Source organism: Equus caballus, chromosome 24 (genome assembly GCF_041296265.1).
Source record: "Equus caballus isolate H_3958 breed thoroughbred chromosome 24, TB-T2T, whole genome shotgun sequence".
Lineage (NCBI taxonomy): Eukaryota > Metazoa > Chordata > Mammalia > Perissodactyla > Equidae > Equus > Equus caballus.
The window spans coordinates 59,032,288-59,053,875 of NC_091707.1; the positions used below are offsets into that span (position 1 = coordinate 59,032,288).

General features: G+C 65.0%; 1 protein-coding gene across 6 annotated transcripts in view; it reads left to right on the top strand.

The window, feature by feature from the left end:
* CEP170B (centrosomal protein 170B) overlaps positions 1-21,588 on the top strand; it is a 28,581-nt gene that overhangs the window by 1,524 nt on the left and 5,469 nt on the right. For 4 of the 6 annotated variants that reach the window (XM_023628543.2, XM_070249890.1, XM_023628540.2 and 1 more), the window contains exons 2-13: positions 2,111-2,242; positions 9,938-10,027; positions 11,813-11,891; positions 12,822-12,880; positions 14,002-14,140; positions 14,890-14,994; positions 15,149-15,634; positions 15,982-16,682; positions 16,933-17,103; positions 17,590-17,680; positions 17,827-19,539; positions 20,823-21,066. In XM_023628543.2, coding sequence (XP_023484311.1) covers positions 2,138-2,242; positions 9,938-10,027; positions 11,813-11,891; positions 12,822-12,880; positions 14,002-14,140; positions 14,890-14,994; positions 15,149-15,634; positions 15,982-16,682; positions 16,933-17,103; positions 17,590-17,680; positions 17,827-19,539; positions 20,823-21,066 — 3,983 coding nt within the window. In that variant the 5' untranslated portion in view covers positions 2,111-2,137. Of the gene's footprint in view, positions 1-125; positions 238-2,110; positions 2,243-9,937; positions 10,028-11,812; positions 11,892-12,821; positions 12,881-14,001; positions 14,141-14,889; positions 14,995-15,148; positions 15,635-15,981; positions 16,683-16,932; positions 17,104-17,589; positions 17,681-17,826; positions 19,540-20,822; positions 21,067-21,588 lie in introns of those variants that run through there. The other 2 variants (XM_023628539.2, XM_023628544.2) reach the window with 2 other exon arrangements.

Below are 21,588 nucleotides of genomic sequence, written 5' to 3' on the forward strand. Positions count from 1 at the left end.
CCCTGTCATCTCCCTCAGTGCACCGCTGAGGGGTGTTCTAGCAGGCTAGGGTTGTGGGGGCCTCCGGAGGGCTGCAGGGGCATGGGAGTCCCCGCCCCCCTTGCTCCAGTGCCTGCCTCTCTGGCTGGACCCTGAGGAAGGAAGGCCAGGGGGCCTGGGGTGAGCCAGCTGGAGCTGCCTTCTCCTGGGGCGGATTTTCCCACGTCTTCCCACCTGCCTGCCGGAGGTGACATGAGGGTATGCCGTGGGATTTGTGGTCACTGGGCCTTCACGGATGGGTGGGGCTTGATGGTCCCCCCGCCCCAAGGAGCTGGGCAAAGAGCCTGGCAGCTGAGGCCTCTGGTACGGGCACTGCAGGGACAGAGCCTGGGGAACCCCCCCCCCACCAAGTGCCACACCATGTCTCTCCCTAGTTATTGTCTGCCTCCTGGCCAGCCTCCCGCCTAACCCCACATCTGTTCTCCATACAGTCGGACATCAGCTCAGGGCCTCCAGGGCCAGCCTCACAGGCGTGTGGCCGGCACACTTGCTCAGACCCTGCTTTCCTTTGATGCTCTGCTCTCGATGTTTTGAAACTCTTGTTAATTTTTGAATAGGGCGTTGTTCGTTTTCATTTCGCACTGAGCCCCACAATGATGCAGCGTGTCCCGGGCCTCCAGGGACTCCCCTCTCACTCTAGGACAAGCCCCAGCACTCCCAGGGGCGTACGACCCCTCGTCTGTGCACTGGCTGCCCCTCTGCCTGGACCGAGGTCCCAGGTGCTCACATGCCCACCTTGCTGCTCCCAGCCTCGCTCAGATGTCACCTTTCCTGCTCGCTGCCCTCCCCTGCCCCCTTTTCTCTGAGTCTCTCGCACCTTCTCTCGGAGCCGTTTGCGGGCTTTGCCGCCTGTCCCCCCAGCTGGAGGGAAGCGCTGGGAGGTGGGGATGCTGTGTGTCTTGGTCACAGCTGTCTGTCAGAGCCCAGGAGACAGCCTGGCATGTGGCGGTGCTCAGGACACACTTTACCCAGTGTGTGTGTGTGTGTGTGTGTGTGTGTGTGTGTGTGAGCACTGTGAGTGTGTTTGCGGAGGAGGGTGGCCGGGGCACTTGTGGGTGGCTCTGGTACATGGGGAGGCTGTGTGTACACATGTGGCATGGGCGTGTCTGCACATTTGGTGCCTGTGCACCCATGCTGGTGTAATGACACAGCTCTGCTTGTATGCTCTGGATGAGCAGGACACATGTGCAGAAATGTGGACACTGGCTGCATGGGGGCCTGTGCTGCCCTGGGGCAGCAGGACCGAGGGCCTCAGGCTGCCCAGGGCCTGGTCTTGGGGTAACATTGGCCCTTGTCATCACTCAACTTGCCCCCACTGTGCCCCTCAAGCCACCTGTGCTCCCTGTCCATCCGGGGCACCCCAGCCCCTCCGACTCCTCCCTCACCAAGGCCCCTGGGACCTCGGGCACCAAGGCCCCACCTCCCTCCTTGGCACTGAGGGGCTACCTGATGTGCTCATCACCCAGTACTGTTCTGGTCTGGGGGTCTCTGTAGGCCGGCCACAGTGGCTACCAAGGGACATTCTGTCTCCTCTCGCTGATAGGCGTATTGATGGCTCGGGGCTCCTGTGTCCAGCGCCTCTCCCCACCCCAGCGCGGAGCCTGTCCCAGAATGTCCATCTGAGGGAGGCAGATCCTCTGGTTCAGAGTTTTTGTCCTGGGGCGGGTCTGGTGCTGTGGGCCCGGCATTGTGGGGACCTGATGGGCCACGCTGAGTCCCACCCGAGAGCTACTCCTGGTAGGTCACAGGGACATATGGGTCCACACGAAGGCAATATGGCCAGTGCCCCACGAATTCAACCCCTGGCACCTAGAAGAGAGGGAAGAGGCTTGTGTGGGGCCTAGAACGTGAGGGAGGAGCAGGAGTCTTCACCAGGCAGGGGTCCACGGGGCAGACACAGTCAGGGAGGCAGGTGGCCCGATGTGGCTCAGTATGTCTAGAAGCCGCCACTGCAGTGGTGTCGTGAAGGGACTTGAACCTCAGGGGCAAGGTGTGTGCTGGGTGTACTGTGTGTCCAGGGGGCCCAGGCCCAGGCAGGGGAGCCCTGCTCTGATGACTCCTCCCCCTCCAGGGCCACACGGGCCTCGCCAGCGCCAAGATGAGTGTCACCTCCTGGTTCCTGGTGAGCAGCAGTGGCACCCGCCACCGGCTCCCCCGAGAGCTCATCTTCGTGGGGCGTGATGAGTGTGAGCTCATGCTGCAGGTGAGTGGGGGTGCCCTGGGGCTGAAGACAGGGATCAGGCTGGGGGCCGGGAAGGCACCAACCCCACTTGCTGCAGGACACCTGGTGAGGAGGCCTCGACGCGGCCCCAGGCCCCGGCATCTCCACCTGGGCCCTGGACCCACGGGTGAGCTCTAGGCCTTGGGTGGACATGCACAGCTGGGACATGTGCTCACGGGCATGGGTCCCTACCTCTGCGAGTGGGACCTTTTCCCACAAGAGGGCTCTTGGGCTTCTATCTGATTCTCAAGGTGTTGGGGGCCCATCTTTGGAAGGTGCTGGAAGGCAGATCTGTCCATACCCTTGTAGTCTAGGGGCCCCACCTGTGGCATGAGGCAGGGTAGGGAGCTGCAGGGCCAGCTTTGCCCATCAGATTGCCCAGGGGAAGGCTGATGCCCCTTTGAGGTGCCCTGAGCAGGGGACAGGGGCCTTTCTTGGGCACATGAGGCTGGCAGGGCACCGGGCGCTCGGCAGTCAGGGATTCTCTCTACCCCCGTGTCAGAGTCCACGTTTGGCCTCCAGGGGGCTCACACATCTGGCTGTTGGGGAATAAGGAGGGAGGGGTGATGGACTGACCCTGCAGGGTCCACCAGCTCGGACGTCCTTCTCCCCGCTCCTCATGGGTGGATTGAGTCGGGCTCCCTGCAGCCCCGTCCCCTCCCCAGCCTGGCACATGGGCCCCTTTTCCCAAGCCCCCGAGCTCCATGTCCCCACTGTGGGACTCTCAGAAGGAACTGGTGTCCTGGGTGGGCTGCACTGCCCAGTCTGGCCAGGGGGCCCACTCGGGTGTAGGGTGAGGCCTCGCTCAGGTCCTGGTTCCCATGAGCCACCCCAGGATGCGTGGGCTTGGGCTGCAGCTGGGGGTCCCACCCATGGGCAGCAAACGATTGTTCCCAGACATCCTCTGATTTTTTGACTCTGGACCCCGCCAGGCCTTTCGTTGCCGTCGGTGGTTCGTCTCCTAAGCGCCTGTTACCTAGAACGGCCTCTCCCCTTTTTCTCTTCTCTTCGTGCCTCTGGACGTTGGAGGGACTGAGTCGGTGGCTCTGTACGGGGTGGGTGCACGTTTTTGTGAAGCATTAGGTGCAGCGGGAGGCCTCGCGGGCCACACGCCTCCATCACAGCTACTCGGCTCTGCTGTTGTCGCCAGGAAGTGGCCTCAGCAGTAGTAAACACACGCGTGGCAGCGCCAGTAACACTTTATTTACAGAGGCTGAAATGCCAATTTCACGTCCTCTTCACGTGTCATAGAATAGTCTTTTGATTTTTTTAAAATCATTTCAAGCATAAAGACCGTTCATAGCAGTCAGTTGTCGTGGAGCGGCCGGGGTGAGGTCCAGACCTGGGCGGCTGTCTCCCGATGGTGTCATGAGACGTGACCCCAGTTCTCTCTCAATGGGAAGATCTGAAATGGTCACCACATCCGGCCCTGACCCCTGGCAGGGTTATTGTGTGCCATGCTGAGTTGGTGTGGCCTGTTGGCCCTGCCGTTCCACCCGAGGTGTCCAGGAGGGCCTCTTGGAGGAGGTGGCACTTGATGGGAGCCTGTGGGTGCTGAGGGGCAATAGATATTGGGGGCCTGCGGGTGCCCCAGCGTGGGTGCTCCTCCCGCCCCTGCCTGGCCCTGTCCCCCCACACCAGGCCTCACTCGGCTTGCTGCTTTCTCCAGGTGTCGGGGGAGAGACTGCTGGGGCGTGGTCAGGGTGCTCAGAGTGAGCTGGGGTCCTATTCCTAATTTCTGGCTAATCACTGGCGGAGCCCTGAGCAGGGCGGGAGCAACGGGGGCTCCTCAGCCCTCCGTGCTGGGCCGGCCTCTGGCCTGGGTATACCTGCATTTCTGGCCCTTGCTGACCTGGGCTGTGTGGCCGTGTCTCCATCACGTGGGGAAAGCGAGGCTTGGGGAGGTCGTGCAGGTGTGGAGTGAGTGTGGGATTGCTGTCCCCTCCCCACCCCTGCAGTCGCCCCCCACCCTCCTGCCCCCGCCCAACTGCCCCTTGCTCAGGGTGCCCCATCCTCTTGTCCTCCCAGGGGCCACGCCCTCCTGCCACCTCCTTCACCCCTCACTGTGCTAGAGCCCCCGCTAGAGAGTTCCTTCCCTCCCACCACCGCAGCCCGGCCCTGAGTCCACACTGCCATCCAGTCCCATGTCCACACCGCAGCCTGGCCCCCCCTTGTCCACACTGCTGCCACCTAGCCCTGAGTCCACACCACTGCCCAGCCTTGTGTCTACCCCACCACCGCCCTGCCCAAAGTCCATACCACTGATGCCTGGCCTCATGTCCACACTGCTGCCCAGCCCTGTGTCTCCACTGCACTTTCCTGGGATGGCAGCTCCAGGCTTCCTCCAGCCTCTCGCCTCTCCCTGTCTGCCCACTCACCTCTCTCTGGAGGTGCTGTCCACACCCGCAGCCTTGGTTTCCCCCTCTGCTCAGATGATGCAAAGGGTGTCTCCTGCCTCCTGCATTCGTCAGCCTGCTCCGGTGCCTCAGAGGCAGCCCAGACTTGGTGCCACTGAGTGAAACCTGTCATCCTCCTCCCCTCCACCAGGGTCACCATCAGGGTCCCTGCCACGCATACAGGGTCAGACCCTGACCTTCCTTCTCCCTGACCTGCGCCTCGCACATCCCTGAATGCTGTTCCCACCCCAGCGGGTGCAGGGAGAGGCACCCTGGTCCGTCGGGCCCCGCCTCTCCCCACACCTGCCCTGCCGCTCCGGGATCCACCTCGCCCCATTGCAGCCCCTCGGGCGCCGTCGCCCGCGCTGTCCTCAGCAGGCAGCTCCTGTGCACCTCGCCCTGCCCGTGCTCCCAGACCAACGGCCCCCTCTGCGGCTCCTTGAGTTCATTCCCGCGTTTGAAACTCAGTCGTTTTTGTGGGCTCCGCTGTGCCTGGCACTCAGAGAGCCATGCAGGACCCTGCCCTCCTTGGTCTCCACTCCAGGGGGGACTGGCCACAAACGTGTAAGCAGGAGCCCGATGATTCCCCAAGGAGAAACCTGAAGGAGGTGGCACTGGGGGCTGAGGGGCTGACTGCACACGGGGATGGTGTGCTGGTGTTGTGCTGAGAGCTCAGGAGGAGGGGCAGGGGCGGGGCAGAGGCGCTGGTGGGGAGGGGCCTCCATTTGCAGGGGAGAGAGAGGGGGCAGTGTGGTGAGGGGGAAACAAAGCAGCAAGGGACCATCCAGGAGGAGGCCAGGGAGCAGGGGGCCCTTGGGGAGCCTCCAGGCAGGAGGGGGCCGTGGCTTGGAGCTGGGGGCCAGAAGAGGTGGGGAGAACTGTGTTCTGGAGGCAGAGCCTGCCAGCCTGGCCAGGAGCCACCCGTGTCCCCAGTGGCCTGTGTTTGCTCACCACAGTGTCCTGGCTCCCAGTGCAAGTCTGGCACAGAGCTGGTGCCCAGCGAGCGCGTGTTAAATAACACGAATGTGAGCAGGGATGCAGCCCAGGTCTGTCTGGTGTCAGAGCTGAGACTGCCTGCTGTGGCTCCCGCCCCCGGGCGGCCCAGGTGGTCTGGTGCAGGGCCTGTGTGCATGGACACATGCAGCTGTGTATGCGCACACATGTGAGCGCACACGCATGCGCAAACGCACGTACACGTGTATGCACATGTGTGTATGTGCACAAGCACGCGTGCGGATGTGTTGCACATGTGTGTCTGTGTGTGCACGTGTGTATGCGTGCTCATAGCAAGGTGTCCTCTCTGCTCCTGCCGGCTCACCCTGTGGGAGTGTGTGACGGCCGGGATCCGTCTGCTCGCATCCTCACCCAGAAACTGTGGCCCTGAGCGAGCGAGCCCTGGGGCCCCCTGCACACACAGCAGGCTGAGCCTATCACTGTGGGCACTGTGGCGTCGCTGGGTGACGCTGGCTCTGAGCTGGCAGTAGGGTGACCCCAGAGCCCTGGGCTGTGGCACTGCTGGGATCTGCATGGCCGGGTGGGGCTTTTCCCCCCCGGAAGGTGTCAGACACGAATTTTGGAAGCTCGTGTTTATTCTGTTTTAAAGTGAGTAGGAACAGTTAGACCCTTTTCCAAAAATCTGTGTGTTTGGAGCTTCTTCGGGTTGTTTTATGTGTCTGTTCCACACCCGCTCCTCTTCTTGTGCGGTAGGCTGTTCTCCAGAGGACCTGATTCGTGTCCTTTTAAGTCTCGAGTCCTGGGCCGAGGGGCTACCTCCAGCCCTCAGAGGGGACTTCCAGCCTCTGAGCACTGGGGCTCGATGGGTTGGAGTCTGCTTCTGGCCTGGGGTATCGGGGCTGGGAAGGAGGGCTCCGGAGGTGGGGTCCTCCCTGCCATTCCCCGTGAGCCCTGTGCTCCATGCAGTCTGGGGAGGGGCTTGACGGGTGCTGTGCCTGGTGCCGGAGCCCTGGCTGGGAGCAGAGTGTTGGTCGGGGGAGTGGATGGGGCAGCCCGGGCTCTGGGTGCAAATGGAGAGCAGGGGGCTGTGCCAAGTCCAAGGAGACAGAAGGTGGGTGGGTGGGCAGGGTGGGGCTTCTCGCTGGGAGAGGGAAGGTGGGCTCAGGGAGGGTGGTGGCCCTGGGCAGAGGACCCAGGCCTAGGAGAGGGCAGAGCTCCTCCAGAGCCCGCAGAGCGGTCTGGCCAGCAGGCCAGCTGGGGCGGGGTGGGGAGGGGAAGGTTTAGAGAGGCCTCCAGGGTCTGTGGCTCGTGGGACAAGCCTGGCCTTTCCTCCCCGGCTGGGAGCCCCAGGAAGTTTCAGCAGAAGAGGGACAGGCAGCGCCTGATGGGGGCTGGGAGGACAGGACAGAGGTGGGGATGGAAGCAGGTGGACGGACCGAGGGGTGCCAAGGAGGAAGGCCAGAGGGCCTTGGTGCCTGGGGGGCTGGAGAGCGTGGCTGGAGCAACTGGGGGCTTGGATGGCGGCATTCCCCAGGGAAGGCCATCAGGTCAGGCAGGCAGGGAGGAACTGGGTTTGGCCGGGCCGGGCTTGAGACGCGGAAGGTGGCCGGGGATGTGTCTGGGAGCTGGGGATCTGAGGCTCAGGAGGGAAGGGAGTGGGTCACGCTGGAAAGATCATCCCCAAAGCCTCTCTGGGGGATTACTCCTCAGCAGAGGTGGCGTCCAAGCCCAAGGGACAGAATCCCCTTAGTGCTGCCCACCCCACCCCCGTCCGCCTTGGCCAGACAGAGCCTGGGGCTGGCCCGTGTCCCACTGCATCCTGGTGCAGAGTTGGTAAGCCCTTTCCACACCCACGGACCCCCGGGAGGTCTGATGTCTGGCCGCGAGGAGGGCAGAGCCTGGCCCTCAGGCCCACTTTCGGGAGACAGTGGGTGCCTCAGGCCCAGTGGCACCCGAGTGTGGAGCAGGCTGAGGCGGGCAGCTGGCCTGTCCTCGAGCCCTGGGCTGAGCACCGGAGGGCGCACAGGAGGCGGTGAGGCCCCGTCCTCCCAGCTGCCAGGCTGGACTCTAGGAGTCGTGGTGCCTGAGCCAGCGGCCGCCGAGGGGACAGTTCACTGACCTGAGGTGGGTGAGCTTGAGCACCAGGCAGCCCCGGAGACCTGCTGATTCTTGTCAGCCCCACCCCCTGGCTGGGTCCTGGGGAAGCCCCTTCAAGGCCCTACAGCCAGGAGACCGAGGCCAGGAGAAGGGAGTGCCAGCATCTCCCAGCGGTCCCTGTCCCCCCGCCCCCTGCCTGTGCCAGGTAGGGGAGGCCCAGGCCAGGGCCACCGGGAGGGCTGCAGTGGAGGGTCACCAGGGCTGGCTTCTGGGGGAGGTGAGCACTGGGCGGTCTGGGTCGGGGACAGGCTGAGGAGTCTGATGGAGGAGATGGTGCCCAGCGTCCAGGGCAGAGGCTGTGGCCAGGAGCGTCCAGCTTTGGAGCCAACTTTGGGTGAGGAATTCAGGATGGGGGTGGCAGAGGGGATGCCTAGGGGAGAGGGAGTAGGTCTCAAGGTCAGAATCACCTTGCCAGAGGTGCTTGGCTTTGGGAGGTAGGTGAGTTGGCCCCAGGAGGCCATCAGGAGCAGTCCTGGGGGCCTCTCAGGGAGGACACCTGGAGCAGGCTGAGCTGCTGACGTGTGCTTCCCTGGTTCACGTGGACGGCACTGGGGCAGGTGCTTGGGGTGGCCCTCGTGTCAAGGAGGCCCTGGCTGGCCCCCGCAGACTCTGCTCTGCCCTCTAAACTGCCCCTGCACCCCTTCTGGACGATCAGGGGTTGGTGGCAGAATGAGGTGTGGGCCCTGCCCCCCTCTCTCTTCATACCACCCCTCCCCCATGGTCCCCCACTGCAGTGTCCTTGTTGTGGGTCAGGCCAGCCACCGTGGGGCCTCTGAGTCCAGGAGAGGCTGGAGCACGGAGGCCGGTGCTCAGGTCGAGGGCTGTGGCCCCCACCAGCCCCATCCGTTACCGTCTCCTCCAGGGCCCGCCCTGGCATCTCTGCTGAGCTGAGTGACCTTGGGTGGGGGCAGGGCTGATGGAGAGCCTCTGTCCACCCCCATCCTGACCCCGCTGTGCCCTCAGGTCTCTGGATGAGGAAGGAGGCCCTGCCCTGGAACTGGTCACTACAAGATGGTGCTGGAGGGACTGGGCAGGTGGGGAGTGTCAGAGAGGGCTCCGTGGTTGTGGCTGACTCTGGGGGAATGCGAGACTGGGCACTCACCTGTGAGAACTGAGACGCCCGGCGGTGTGGTGACGTCGGGACTTGGGTCCTGGGCCACCCTCTCGTGGGCTGGGGCCATCCTGTCCAGGCAGACAACGAGTGTGCAGGCCCCATCATTCCCACTTGCGTCCTGGAGGCGGGCCTGGGTGTCTTGTGGCGTACCACCTGGCAGGTCCACAGGGTCACGGACTGTCACCTGGGCCAGGGCTGGACAATGCCCCTGGGTGGCCACTTCTGCTGGCCTCTCCTGAGCTGGGCCCCAGGCCTGCAGCTCCTCACGTGGTAGGGGACCTGTGAGGGAGATGGGTGACTGGCCTCAGGGAGGGGGTCCCGGGGGCCTGGGAAGAGTTAGAATTGCTCAGGGCTGAAGTACCTGTGTGTGTGCCTGTGTGCACGTGTGCAAGGAGGCTGGGTGGCAGGGTGTGCTCAGGATGTGTGAGCTATGTGCATGTGAGCGTACAGCGGTGGGGTCTGAGAGGCATCACACATGCGTGTGTGTGCACGTGTGCATCACTTGGAGAGGTTATATGTGCCCCTGCGCGGATGGCTGGGCAGCAGGTTGGGGAGGCCTCTCCCTGAAGCCCCCCAACCCTTTGATCCTCCCTCTGGGCTCTGCCCGACTTGCCTAGCCGCCCCCGCCTGCCCTTGGGAGTGAGCAGCGTGTCCCAGATGATCAGAGGTTTCCCAGCCGCTCCCACGGCTGACCCAGGAGCAGCCTCCAGGATGGGAGCAGCACTGGCCTATTGGTGCTGGGGAGGGGGGTCACACGGGGAGGGGCTGGGTGGTAGCTGCAGGGTGAGAGGAACTGGCCCTGGCATCTTGGAAAATCCCTGTGGCCAGCTCCAGTGGCCGGGAGGGCTGGCTGGGCCAGGCCTTGGTGGGCTTTCCAGGTGCGCACAGTCAAGGTGTGCGAGTGTGACTGGGGCCTTGCCAGCTCTGGGGCCCAGGGGTCTGGGGTTGGTAGTGTGGTGGTATGGGAGAGGATGGGGGCTCCGGTGGGGTGGTGCCTCTGCCTCTTGGGCCTTGCCTCACCAGGAAGGGCACCTGAGGCCACCTGTGTCTTCCTAGTCCCGCAGCGTGGACAAGCAGCATGCCGTCATCAACTACGACCAGGAAAGGGACGAACACTGGGTAAAGGACCTGGGCAGCCTGAACGGGGTGAGTGCGCCCAGCCCCTCTGTGCCGGCCCCACCCCTGTCCGTGACCCCGCCCTTTGTGCTGGCCCTGCCCCTCTGCATGTCCTTCCCTCCCGTGACGGCCCCCGACCCTCCATACCCCCTTTCTCTGTGCCAGCCCCGCCCCTCTCCGTGCCCCGCCTCTGTGCCAGCCCCGCCCTTCTCCATGCCCCTCCATCTGTTCCGGCCCCACCCATCTCCGTGCCCCTCCCTCCTGTGCCAGCCCCGCCCATCTCCATGCGCCTCCCTCTGTGCAGGCCCTGCCCCTCTCCATGCCCCTTCCCGGTGCCTACCCGGCCCCTCCATATCCCCTCCACCTGTATGGGTGTCCTCTTTTTTTTCTGTATTTGGTGGACAGCAGCCTGCTCTGCAACACTGTTCCAATAAGAAAGAAAAACCACCAGCCTCGGTTCCCTTGTGCCAGAGCCAAGGAGGGCTCTTCCCCTGCCCTCTCCAGCCTGTGCAGTCTGCTCCCCTATCCTGAGCTGGGGGTCCCACTGCAGCCTCAGGCTGGCCCTGCCTCCACCTGGGAGCGCTCCCCAAGTGCTGGGCACCACCCACTGGCTCCCCTCTCAGGGTGTTCCCAACTGGGGTCTCACTCTCTGCCTGTGAGCCCCTCCTCCCTCAGCCTTCTTTCAGAGGAGGTGACCCTACCCAAATGGGGCTGCAGGAGGCGCAGACCTGCCCTCTGCCACGTGGGTGACACTGAGGCGCTGGCCCAGACTGCATGGGCTTCCAGAGGGTCCCAGGACTGCTGGCCTGGTTCCTGCTCCTGGACCCTGCAGGGACACGGTTCTCAGAGGCCTGTGATGTCCACAGAGCTGGGCCAACTCCTGCCTGCCCGTGTGACACCAGGCTCAGCCAGGGACACAGGCTGGCAGGGCTGGTCTACAGAGACTCGCTGCTGTCCGCACGCCAGGCCTGGTAGCCTCTGCTGCTTGCTCAGAGCCCAGGACGCTGTGTCCAAAACCAAGTTTGTATCTCGAGCCCGCGCCCAGGCTCTGCTCCATGTTTCTAGTCACGTTTGCTGCCCTCCCATCTGCGCACAGGCAGCCCCCCAGGCCTGGGCCGCCTCCCTGGGGAGCCATCCTCCTTCTGGTCCCCTCAGTCCCTCCTCATGTTCCTTGTTTCTTCTACCAGACTCTGGGCACAATTGCCATGCCTGGGACACAGCTGTCTTCCCTCTGTCACCCTGGCCTGCCCCAGAAGCCCTCAGAGTGCACTGGGGTCTTTCCTTCATCCGACCACAGCATGGTGGCCGGTGGCCGGCTGACTAGAAGCCCCTGATGAAGGGAAGAGGGTTTCCAGGGACTGGCGCTTCCCCTGCGAGCAGGCAGCCTGCATGGAGGCGTTGTCAGACAGCCTCACACAGCCTGACCCGCCTTGCAATGGGGCCACACTGTGGACATGCCTCGGCCACTCCAGGGGGAATTGTGAGGTCGGGCAGGGGGGAGCTGGGGCCAGCATGAGGCATTGTGTGGAGGAGAATGGGTCCGTTTCACAAAGACGCCCAAGGGTTTTGTGCTTGAAGGGCTGTGTCAGGGGCCCTGGGCGCTGGGCGAGCCCTGGTGCCTCAGCTCCCCTCGGCCAGTCCTTCAAGGCTGTCTGTCTTCTGGTCCCTTCCCGGCTAGGGGCTGGGCACACACGTGCTGGAGGGACAGTGCCGGGCCCAGAGCACAGAAGGAGAGCCCGGGTTGTCCGTTTGCTGGGGACCCCAGAGTTGTGCCTCACCTGCCATCGGCTCAGTTCCGCCCTGTTTTCTCCGCAGACATTTGTGAATGACGTGCGCATCCCGGATCAGAAGTACGTCACGCTGAAGCTCAACGATGTCATCCGATTCGGCTATGATATCCTTTCCCAGCAGCTCACCCTGCCTGGGGCCTCTCGCTTGGTCCCCCAGCCCCAGTCCTACTATCCCAGAAGCAGGTGGTGGCCTTGGAGGTCGCAGCTAGGGCCACAGAGGTCAGAGGGCTGTGAGGGTGAACCCCAGGCTGGGCTCCAGCCTGAACCCCAGCCCCTGCCACCTGCCCCTCTAATCTGAGGTCCCAGCCACTGGCACCTACTGTCCGCCTGGCCTGAGCTCTCACAGGGCCTGAGGAACGGGTGACCTCTCTCTGGGACCCGGAGTCCCCACGTGACCCAGGGGCTGCCCAGATCATGGGTGGGTGGGGGCTGTGCCTCTGCCCTGGACTCCAGGGCGCACAGCAGGAGTGCATCCTCTCCTCCTCCCACCTTGGCCCCATTCCCATTGGCACACCCACCCATGGGCCCTCCCCACTCCTGGAACCTTGGGAGGCCAGGGGCTGAGGGGTGGTCTGAGAGGGGAGCTGGGAGCTGGATGTGCCATGGCCTCCAGGGCCCCCCTGGCTCCTGGGCACGTCACCCGTGGTGCTTTGGGCTGTGAGCTGAGGGGTGGAGAGTGTGCCCGTGGCCTGAGGGCATGTGCATGCTGTGACCTGGAGCGGCCCCTGTCCTGCCCCTCTGAGTGGGCGCAGCACGGGCTGCAGGCCGCTTCTGCAGTGTAGACACTTGCTGGGTGCCCAGAGGCCCAGGCCTACACGGGGCAGGTGGTAGTGTGGGTGTGGGAGATCGTGCTTGCAGGTGTCCACACTGGGGTGGGCAGCACAGACGCCTCGCGTGCCCCTCCTTGATCTGCCTCCCTGGGAGTGGCCCTTTCATCTCTTTGGCTGAGGACACCTGCACTGCATGGCCCGAGGCCGCTGTCTGAGGCCCTGCCCGGCTCTTCCTGCTCCCTGTTCTCCTTAACGCGCTGCCACATTCCAACATGTACGTGCTGGAGCGCGTGCAGCACCGTGTCCCCGAGGAGGCGCTCAGGGTCAGTGCTGACCCCCGGGCCCCGCATCCCCGCAGCCCTCTGCTTCCCACTGGCCGGCCCACCCTGGCCCACACTCCAGGCCTCTCGGCTGCCTGGGTGGCTGTGGCTGCGCTGCTGTGAGTCAGCCCGGCCCAGCCTGCTCTGCCGGACGGCCCAGTCTGGCAGGTGGGGAGGTAGTCATTCCCCCCCGAGGCTGATGCACCCACAGATGGTGGGCGTGGCAGCGGCCCCAGCAGAGGCTGCTGTGCTCAGCAAGAGGGGTGGCTGAGAAGACCCACCTGACATCTTGGGTACTGGGGAGGACCCTGGTCAGGCCCCCTGGGTGGGGGTGGCCAAGAACAGGCAGGACGGGGTGTCTGCAGGCTGGCGGCAGCAACCTTGTGGGAGGTCCTCAGTGATCGGGGCCCCTGGGTACCCTTCCTCCTTGAGGGCACAAAGGTCCCGGGTGGGGCATCTCCCCTTGCTCGTTTGGAGGAGTCATGGAACACAGACTCAGGGACCCTACCCACAGCTTTACCCGGGAGCCCCATGTGAGACGGGCAGGCCTTAGCCCCATCTTACAAATGAACCTCGGGTGGCGCAGGGAACATGAGTGGCCTTCCAAGAGTCACACGCCAGTGAGGGCAAGGCCAGGTTGAGCCTGACTCTGATGACTGCAGAGCTCGGCCAGTTCGGGCCCACAGCTGCTGCTGTATCTGGCACACATGCACACACGCATGTACACGAAAGCCCACACGTGCACACATACATACATGCACGAGTGCACACATGCATATGGGCACTCTGCTCAGACAGGCCACCGCTCCCCACCCGCCAGCTCCTGACCCCTTCTTCCCCGTGGGGGCTGGGGTGACCGTCTCCCCCAGATGCTTGCTGCCCACTCCTCACCCCCCAAACAAGCACAGCTCCCTCCCAGAGGCTTCGTGGTCCTGAGGAAGCCCCCAGGCTTGGGCGTGGACCCCCACCTTAGCTGCTGACCTGGGCAGGTGTCCGGCTGTCTGCTCTGCGGGGGTCCTGAGGAGTCAGCGCCGGGCCCACTCTTGATGGAGAAGAGAGGCGGTGGCCCTGGGTGGGGATGTCTTCCTGAGGTGTCGCCCCTGCCCCCTGCCCTGTGCCCACAGCACGAGAAGTACACCAGCCAACTGCAGGTGAGCGTCAGGGGCCCAGTACCCAAGCGGGGTGAGGCGCAGCCAGAGCACACGCCGTACTGCGAGGCCTCGACCCCCAGGCCGGAGCGGGGTGACCGGAGACCAGGAGCAGGTGGGACGGCATGCCAGCTGGGCATGCAGGCCTGCACCCCACCCCCACCCCCGGGGCCCACACCCCTTGCCCCACTTCTCAGGGCCTCCTGGGCTCACGCCCCCAACAGCCGCCAGAGCACAAACCTGCTCTTGTGTGAGCTCAGACACCTGTGCACGTCTGCACCTCCTCACCCCTGTAGACATGCTCACTTATGCCCCCCTGCACCCCTGTAGATGCTCCCCCACATGCACACCTGTGCCCCTGCACTCCCTGTGATCCAGTTGGACTTTGGGCACTCAGCCCCCAGGGTCACCCGTTTGTGGCCAGAAATATTTACAGAGCCTTGGAGGGGGGCCGAGGCTCAGCTTGGGTGTGGGCTCACTGCTGGCCTCCTGCCTCTCAGTTGGGCAGGCTCTGGGGCAAAGGGCCAGGAGCAGGGCTGGAGGGACTGCCTACCCCAGGTTGGGGGCACTGAGGACAGTGCCACCCCAGGGAACAGCCAACCTGCAGGGAGGCCCAGGCAGGGACAGGGGGAGGTGGAGGGTGAGTGTCCACGGGACTCTCTGCACTTGTCAGCCCCCCATCGATGCAGAAATGGGGCTCAGAGTGCTTAGTGGCTGACCAGAGTCCTGGGTTGCTGTAGGTTGGAGCTGGCAGGTGATGCCAGGCTCCCTCCAGAGCCCAGCGTCCCCTCCAGTTCCAGGTTTCCCCTCCTGTCTGTGTTGGGGCCATGGCGACCCAGGGTCAAACTCTCTCTCCCCCTGCAGAGGCAGCGACCTACCGCACGCCCCTGTACGGGCAGCCCTCCTGGTGGGGTGAGGATGATGGTGGCACCTCACCCGAGGACCGGCGCCAGGAGGAGCCCTACCCAGGTAGGTCCTGGGGGCCTGCCCGTGAGACCCCCAAACTCCCCGAGGGTAGCCTGGCAGTGTCAGCTCATGGGGAGACGGAGCCAGCGGTCCCCGCAGAGGTGGGTGGGGTGAGGGTGCCGCCCTGTGGCAGCCTGAGGACGTCTCCCCCCACCAGAGCGGCCCAAGGAGCTAACGCAGCAGGATGGGGAGCTCACTGGGACGTTGGCCGGCTTCCGGTCCACCACGGAGCCTCAGGGCTACTCGTTCCGGCGGGAGCCCAGCTACTTCGAGATCCCCACGAAGGAGGCCCCGCAGCCACCAAGGCCCCCCGAGGTGCCGGTGCACGAAGCACCCACCAAGGACGTGGAGCCCGGCGGGGGCGGGGTGGCCCCCGTGGTGCAGAGCCACGCGTCCTTCACCATCGAGTTTGACGACTGCAGCCCGGGCAAGGTGAAGATCAAGGACCACGTCACCAAGTTCTCCCTGCGCCAGCGGCGGCCCCAGGGCAAGGAGGCCACGCCTGTCGAGGTGGTCTCTGCCGAGACCAAGGTGGCCGACTGGCTGGTGCAGAACGACCCCAGCCTGCTGCGCCGGGCCGGCCCCGGAGACGACCGCCACAGCACCAAGAGCGACCTGCCTGTCCACACCCGCACCCTGAAGGGTGAGTGCCTGGCTGGTTGGCCCCCTGGGCGGCCTGTGACCACACATCTGCCCAGGTCTGCCCGCTTGCCTCGCCCGTGGGAGGCCATAATCATCTTGATTGATTTCTGTTTTTCTCTTAATTGCCTGAGAATCGCCTGCCCAGTTGGGACAGTCCAGTGTGTTCTCGTGGCTCATCTCGACCTCGTGTGCTGGGTTCCATGTGGTGTGGGGTGCTGTGTCCCCAACCACGTGTGACAGCTGTGGTTGTGTGTGTCATCCCCCTCGGGCACGGGGTGAGGAGGCCCCCCAGCATCGCTCTGTTTCCTTTCCCTTGGCCTTATGAGTTGGGGTCCCTCCTGCCCCCAGGCCACAAGCACGAGGATGGCACACAGAGCGATTCGGAGGACCCCGCGGCCAAGGCAGCCGCAGAGAGCACCGGGGAGCAGGTGCGGCTGCAGAGGCAGATCAAGCGGGATCCCCAGGAGCTGTTGCACAACCAGCAGGCCTTCGTCATCGAGTTCTTTGATGAGGACACACCCCGCAAGAAACGCTCCCAGTCCTTCACGCATGCCCCGCCCGGGGACCCCAAGGCCGACAAGCGCCGAGGCCCTGGGCCCCCCGACAGGGACCGCACGGGGGCACCAGCCCCAGCCCGGGGGGCGGGCGGCAGCTCAGGGCCTCAGCGAGCCGGCTCGCTCAAGCGGGAGAAGACGGAGGAGCGGCTGGGCAGTCCCTCGCCCGCCACCCGGGCCCCTGCTCGCCCCTTCGGCAGCGTGGGGCGCCGCTCCCGCCTGGCCCAGGACTTCATGGCCCAGTGCCTGCGGGACAGCTCCCCGGCCACCCGGCCTGCCCCCGAGAAGGCACCCCCAGCACTGCCCACCCCCCTGACGCCCCGTGGGGCCAGCCCGGTGGCCCCCTCGACCCCGCCTCCACCGCCTGCTGACCCCCAGCTGAGCAAAACGCGCAAGCAGGAGGAGGATGACAGTCTCAGTGATGCAGGGACGTACACCATCGAGACGGAGACGCAGGACCAGGAGGTGGAGGAGGCCCGCAAGATGATCGACCAGGTGCCGTGGGGGTGGGGTCCGCCTCGGGCGTGGGCTGCCCACTCTGGCCCTACCTCTTGCTTTCCCAGGGCTGGGGCTGTTTTCCCACCCAATGCATGAACTGGACAGCCAGGCTGCATGTCCCAGCCACTGGCCACTCTGGCCAACCAGGGCCCCTGTTTTCCCAGTGTCTGGGGATGGAGCCTGTGTTTGAGTGGAGGGAGGGGTCTGGGCGCTCTGACCTCTGGTGCCTTACCATCCCTTCCGGTAGGTCTTCGGGGTACTTGAGTCCCCTGAACTCTCCAGGGTGTCCTCGGCCACCTTCCGTCCAGTCATCAGAGGGGACAGAGACGAGTCTGGTGATGGAGTGGTCCAGCGGATGGCCCTGCTGCAGGAGTTTGCGTCCCGGCCAGTGGGCGTGGTCCCCCAGGGGGAGCTCCAGGTGGGCAAGACGGAGCCCGGACACCGCCCTGTGGATGGGCCGGGCAGGGGAAGGACAGCGTCGGGCTGGGGCCCCGGTCATCGGGTCCTCTGTGCATGGAAGGCTCTGGTCCTGCCTGGAGGCGGACTCCAGATGAGGCTGGGCTGGACCTTTTCCTAAGGCGCATGTCCTCTGCCAGGCCCCGAGTTGGCTCGGGGGCCTGGGTGTGTGCTGCCCACAGGCGGGGCTGGGCTGAGTCCGACGGGCCAGGCAGAGCCGCAGGGACTGACCTCTGAGCTGCTGAACCAGGCTCATTTGGGGTCCCACAAGCCCAGCAAGGCAACAGCAGGCCTGCTCGCTGTTTCTGCAGGGGGCGCCTATTGCAGGCCTGGGGCTGGCAAGCATGGATTCAGGCGTTGGGGTGGGCTGCCTTTCATGCTCCCTCCTGCCCCTGGCACCTCCACGAGGGGCCTGTGTCACAGATGCATTTTGCTGTTTTCTCTGCAGGGCCTCCCATTGCCAGGCTCCCCCGGGGGTCAGAAGTGGGTGTCCCGCTGGGCCAGCCTGGCTGACAGCTATTCGGACCCAGGCCTGGCAGGTAAGCGACTCCAGTGCTGGATGGGGAGTGGCTAGGGTGGCCTAAGGCCAACGACTGGGGTTGCTGGTGGAGCACACACCAGCCATGCCTGTAGGAGGGCCTGCAGGCCAGCGACCACTCTAACCGGGCTACCCTTGTCTTCACAGACGACGGCCCTGGGCGCAGAGCTGGGGAGCTCGAGGGGGCCCTTCCTGTGCGCCAGCGGCGACTACTCCCACAGCTGCCCAGCGACAGGGCGGACAGCCCCGCTGGCCCCGAGGCTGCCAGGAAGAGTGGGCCTGGGCCGCCAGAGCCAGGCAGTGAACAGGCCAGCCGCCTCTTGGGCCAGGAGGACCTGGAACCCGACAGCCTCAGTGATGCCAGTGGGTCAGACGGGGGACGAGGCCCTGAGCCGGGCGGAGGTCTGCAGGAGGAGAGACGCAGGAGCCCACAGGAGGGACTGGCATGGACGAGGGGCCGGCGCTCGCCGAGGGCCCCCGGGGAGCTGGCCCCCACCTCTTTCTTCATCGGGGACCAAAACGGAGAGGCCACTTTCCCCAGGAAACCATCTGTGGCTCCAGGGGAGGTCGAGGGCCCGGGACAGGCAGCCCAGCCCAGTCTCCCAGCGAGGGATGGTGTCTACGTGAGCTCCAGCGGGAGAATGGTCATCCAGCTGCGGCCAGGGCGGTCCCCAGAGCCCGAGGGCCCCGCCCCAGCCCCACCCAAGGAGGCTCTGGCCTTCATCCGGCAAGAGAGCTTCACCAAGGAGCCAGCCAGTGGCCCCCCAGCACCTGGTCAACTCCCGCACATCTCTAGCCACCCCCTCCTGCAGGACCTGGCCGCAGCCCGGGCCTCACGCATGGACCTCCACTCCCAGGACACCCACCTGATCTTGAAGGAGACAGAGACAGCCCTGGCAGCCCTGGAGGCCCGCCTGCTCTCCAAGTCCACAGAAGAGGCGGAGGGTGAGGTTGGCAGTGCCCCTGGTCCACCAGAGGACTCCCTGTCTGGGGACTCCGACGTGGACACGGCTAGTACCGTCAGCCTGCTCAGTGGCAAGAACGGGCCCAGCCCGACCAGCCCCCAGCCCACGGGGCTGCAGAAGGAGAAGCCACCATCCCCGCCAGCAGCACAAGACCCAGGGAGCAGCGCCCGGGAGCGACTCTCAGAGAAGCAGCGCCACCCATCAGGCCCGACGGATGTGGGCCGCGGAGAGCCAGCACGGCGCCTGGCCGTGCGGCGTGGCTGCGGTCCCCGGGGGTCCTTGGACTGGCCTGATGAAGAACGAGGCTCTGGTCTCACCCACCCACCCAGCTCAGACACGGTCACCTCTGACCACGAGACCCCTGCAGCCACTGGGGCAGGTCGGCCGGGGCCTCGCCGAAAACCCACAGCGCCGCCGCCGTCCCCGGCTGCCCGGGATGAGCAGAGCCGCCCCTCAGCCGGCGCTCAGAAGGTGCAGCAAGCACTGACCCGCTCCAACAGCCTGTCCACCCCTCGGCCCACGCGTGCCTCCCGGCTGAGACGGGCCCGGCTGGGGGATGCCTCGGACACTGAGGCCACGGATGGTGAACGGGGACCCCTGGTCAACCCCGAGCCAGCGGGGCGGCCGGCCGCTGATCAGGCCAAGAAGCTGTCGCGCCTGGACATCCTGGCCATGCCCCGGAAGCGGGCCGGCTCCTTCACGGGGCCCAGCGACTCAGAGGCAGCTGCCACCCGCACTGGCTTCTCCGGCCGCAGCGTCGAGTTGTACTGTGCCGGCCGCAAGCCCACCATGGCCGAGGCCCGAGCTGCCGCCAGAAAGGCCGCTGCCACTGCCACGGCTGCCCGCCAGCCCTTCAGCAGGGCCCGCCCGGGCAGTGCCCGGTACTCCTCACCCAGTGAGTGTTGGGAGCGGGCGGGTAGCCCTGAGCCTCCTCGGCCCGGGCAGTGGGGTCTGCAGCTTCCTGTGTGGCAGCCCAGTGCCGGGCTGCAGGGCCTCCAGCATCCACAGCCCCCAGGCTGTCCTGGCGTGAGGGCCTCCACCATGTCCAGGGTGGAGCGGCTGCTCCCGTCTCCTAGCTGGGCCTGCCTGCTCTTCCCTGGAGATCCAGACACCAGCTGGGAGCCCGATGGCTTGTGAGGCACATGTGCAGGCCCAAGCTGTCCACTCTTAGGCTGGGTGCCTGGGGAGGGCCATCCACCCCAGGCTGCTGGGGTTGTGCAGCTCCATCAGGGACCCTCTGTGAGCCCAGATCTGTGGCCAGAAGAGGGCTATGTCAGTGTCTCCCACCCCTCTGCGAGCAGAGGCCCCGTGGAACCTGCGATCCATGCGTATCGCAAGGAAGGAGCCGTGGCCACCAGCGTTGGTGTCCTGCCTAGGGGGGCTGGATGTCCACATCCACTCAGGCAGCCTCGCCCTGCTGGGGAGCCACCTGTCCTCTGAGTGAATTTGGCCCAGCTCCTTGCTGCTGCTTCTGCCACTCACCTGACACCCCCGCGGGGCCCCTCCCTGCCCACTGGGTCTGCTGGGGGCAAGGACTGTGGAGGGACAGGCTCACTGGAGGATGGGATGGAGCGGGACAGCATGGCTGCGGGCTGAGGACCACACTTGCTTGGCAGGAACCTGCTGCCCGCCTGTCCCTCCTCATTTGCAGCCGCCCCAGGAGCTCAGAGCAGGGAGGGCGAGGAGTCAGGTCGGAGAAGGCCAGGCAGGTGCAGGGAGAGGTCGTGAGGGCCGAGCTCAGGCTCCAACCACAGGCCGTGCTCGGCCACTCATACGGTCTGGCCCAGGGCCAGGGTCGACCCACATGGTGGGGGTTTACCCCTATTCGGGGTGTCTCAGGACACCACTTCCCTGCCACCAAGGGCGCTGGTTCCCATCTGATGCACATGGCCCCCGCCCACTGGCCCACCAACCACAGCTCTGGGCTACTCCCCAAGGGGCTATGGAAATGCCGGGCTGCGTGTCCCTACATGTGCCTCTTGGCTGGTGGTGGCCTTCTGGTCCCCGGAGCTCAGCAGCTGCTGGCACTTCAGCTGAAGGGCTTCTGGGTGCAGGGGCGCCAGCTGCAGTGTGGCTTGTCCTGCAGCGCTGGGCCTTTGGGGGACCCTGGGGCTGCCCCAGGGTGCTGAATGCTACTGTGGTCTATTCTTGCTTCCGCAAATGATCCGTTCACTGCAGGTACACGTCGCCGGCAGCAGGGCTCGGACTGCACATCCACCTCCGAGGAAGAGTATGGCTCCCACCACGGCTCCCCCAAGCACACACATTCCCAGGCCTCTACAGCCACGCAGACCCCACGGGCTGGCGGCTCTGGACGGCCCCGGCCCCGGGCCCCTGGCCTCCGGGACACAGATGATGAGGAAGAAGAGCCTGACCCCTATGGTTTCATTGTGCAGACAGCCGAGATTGCTGAGATTGCCAGGTGAGTGGCGCCAGTTGACAGCACAAGCCGTTGATCCTCTGGGTGCCTGCCCCTGGAGCCGAGAGCCCCTGAGGGCAGGAACTTGGCTGGGGCTCTCTTCCTAAATAGGCTTGGAAAATGTTTATCAGATGGATGGATGGTTGGATGGATAGATGGATGATGGATGGTTGGGTGGATGATGATTGGATGGTTGGAGAGTTCGATGGTGGGATAGATGATGGATGGGTGGATAGATGATAGGAAGGATGGAAGATGGGTAGATGGATGCTTGGGAGCATGGATGATGGAAAGAGGAAGAGTGAGTGAATGGATGATGGATGGATGGTTGGATGGATGGGTGGCTGGGAGGATGGATGGACAGATGATAGGTGGATGAATGGGTGGGTAGATGGATGGAGAATGGATGAATGGATGGGTAGATAGGTGGATGGGTGGCTGCGAGGATGGACAGGTGGATGGATGGACAGATGATGGATGAATGGACAGATGACGGGTGGATGAATGGGTGGATGGATGGAGAAT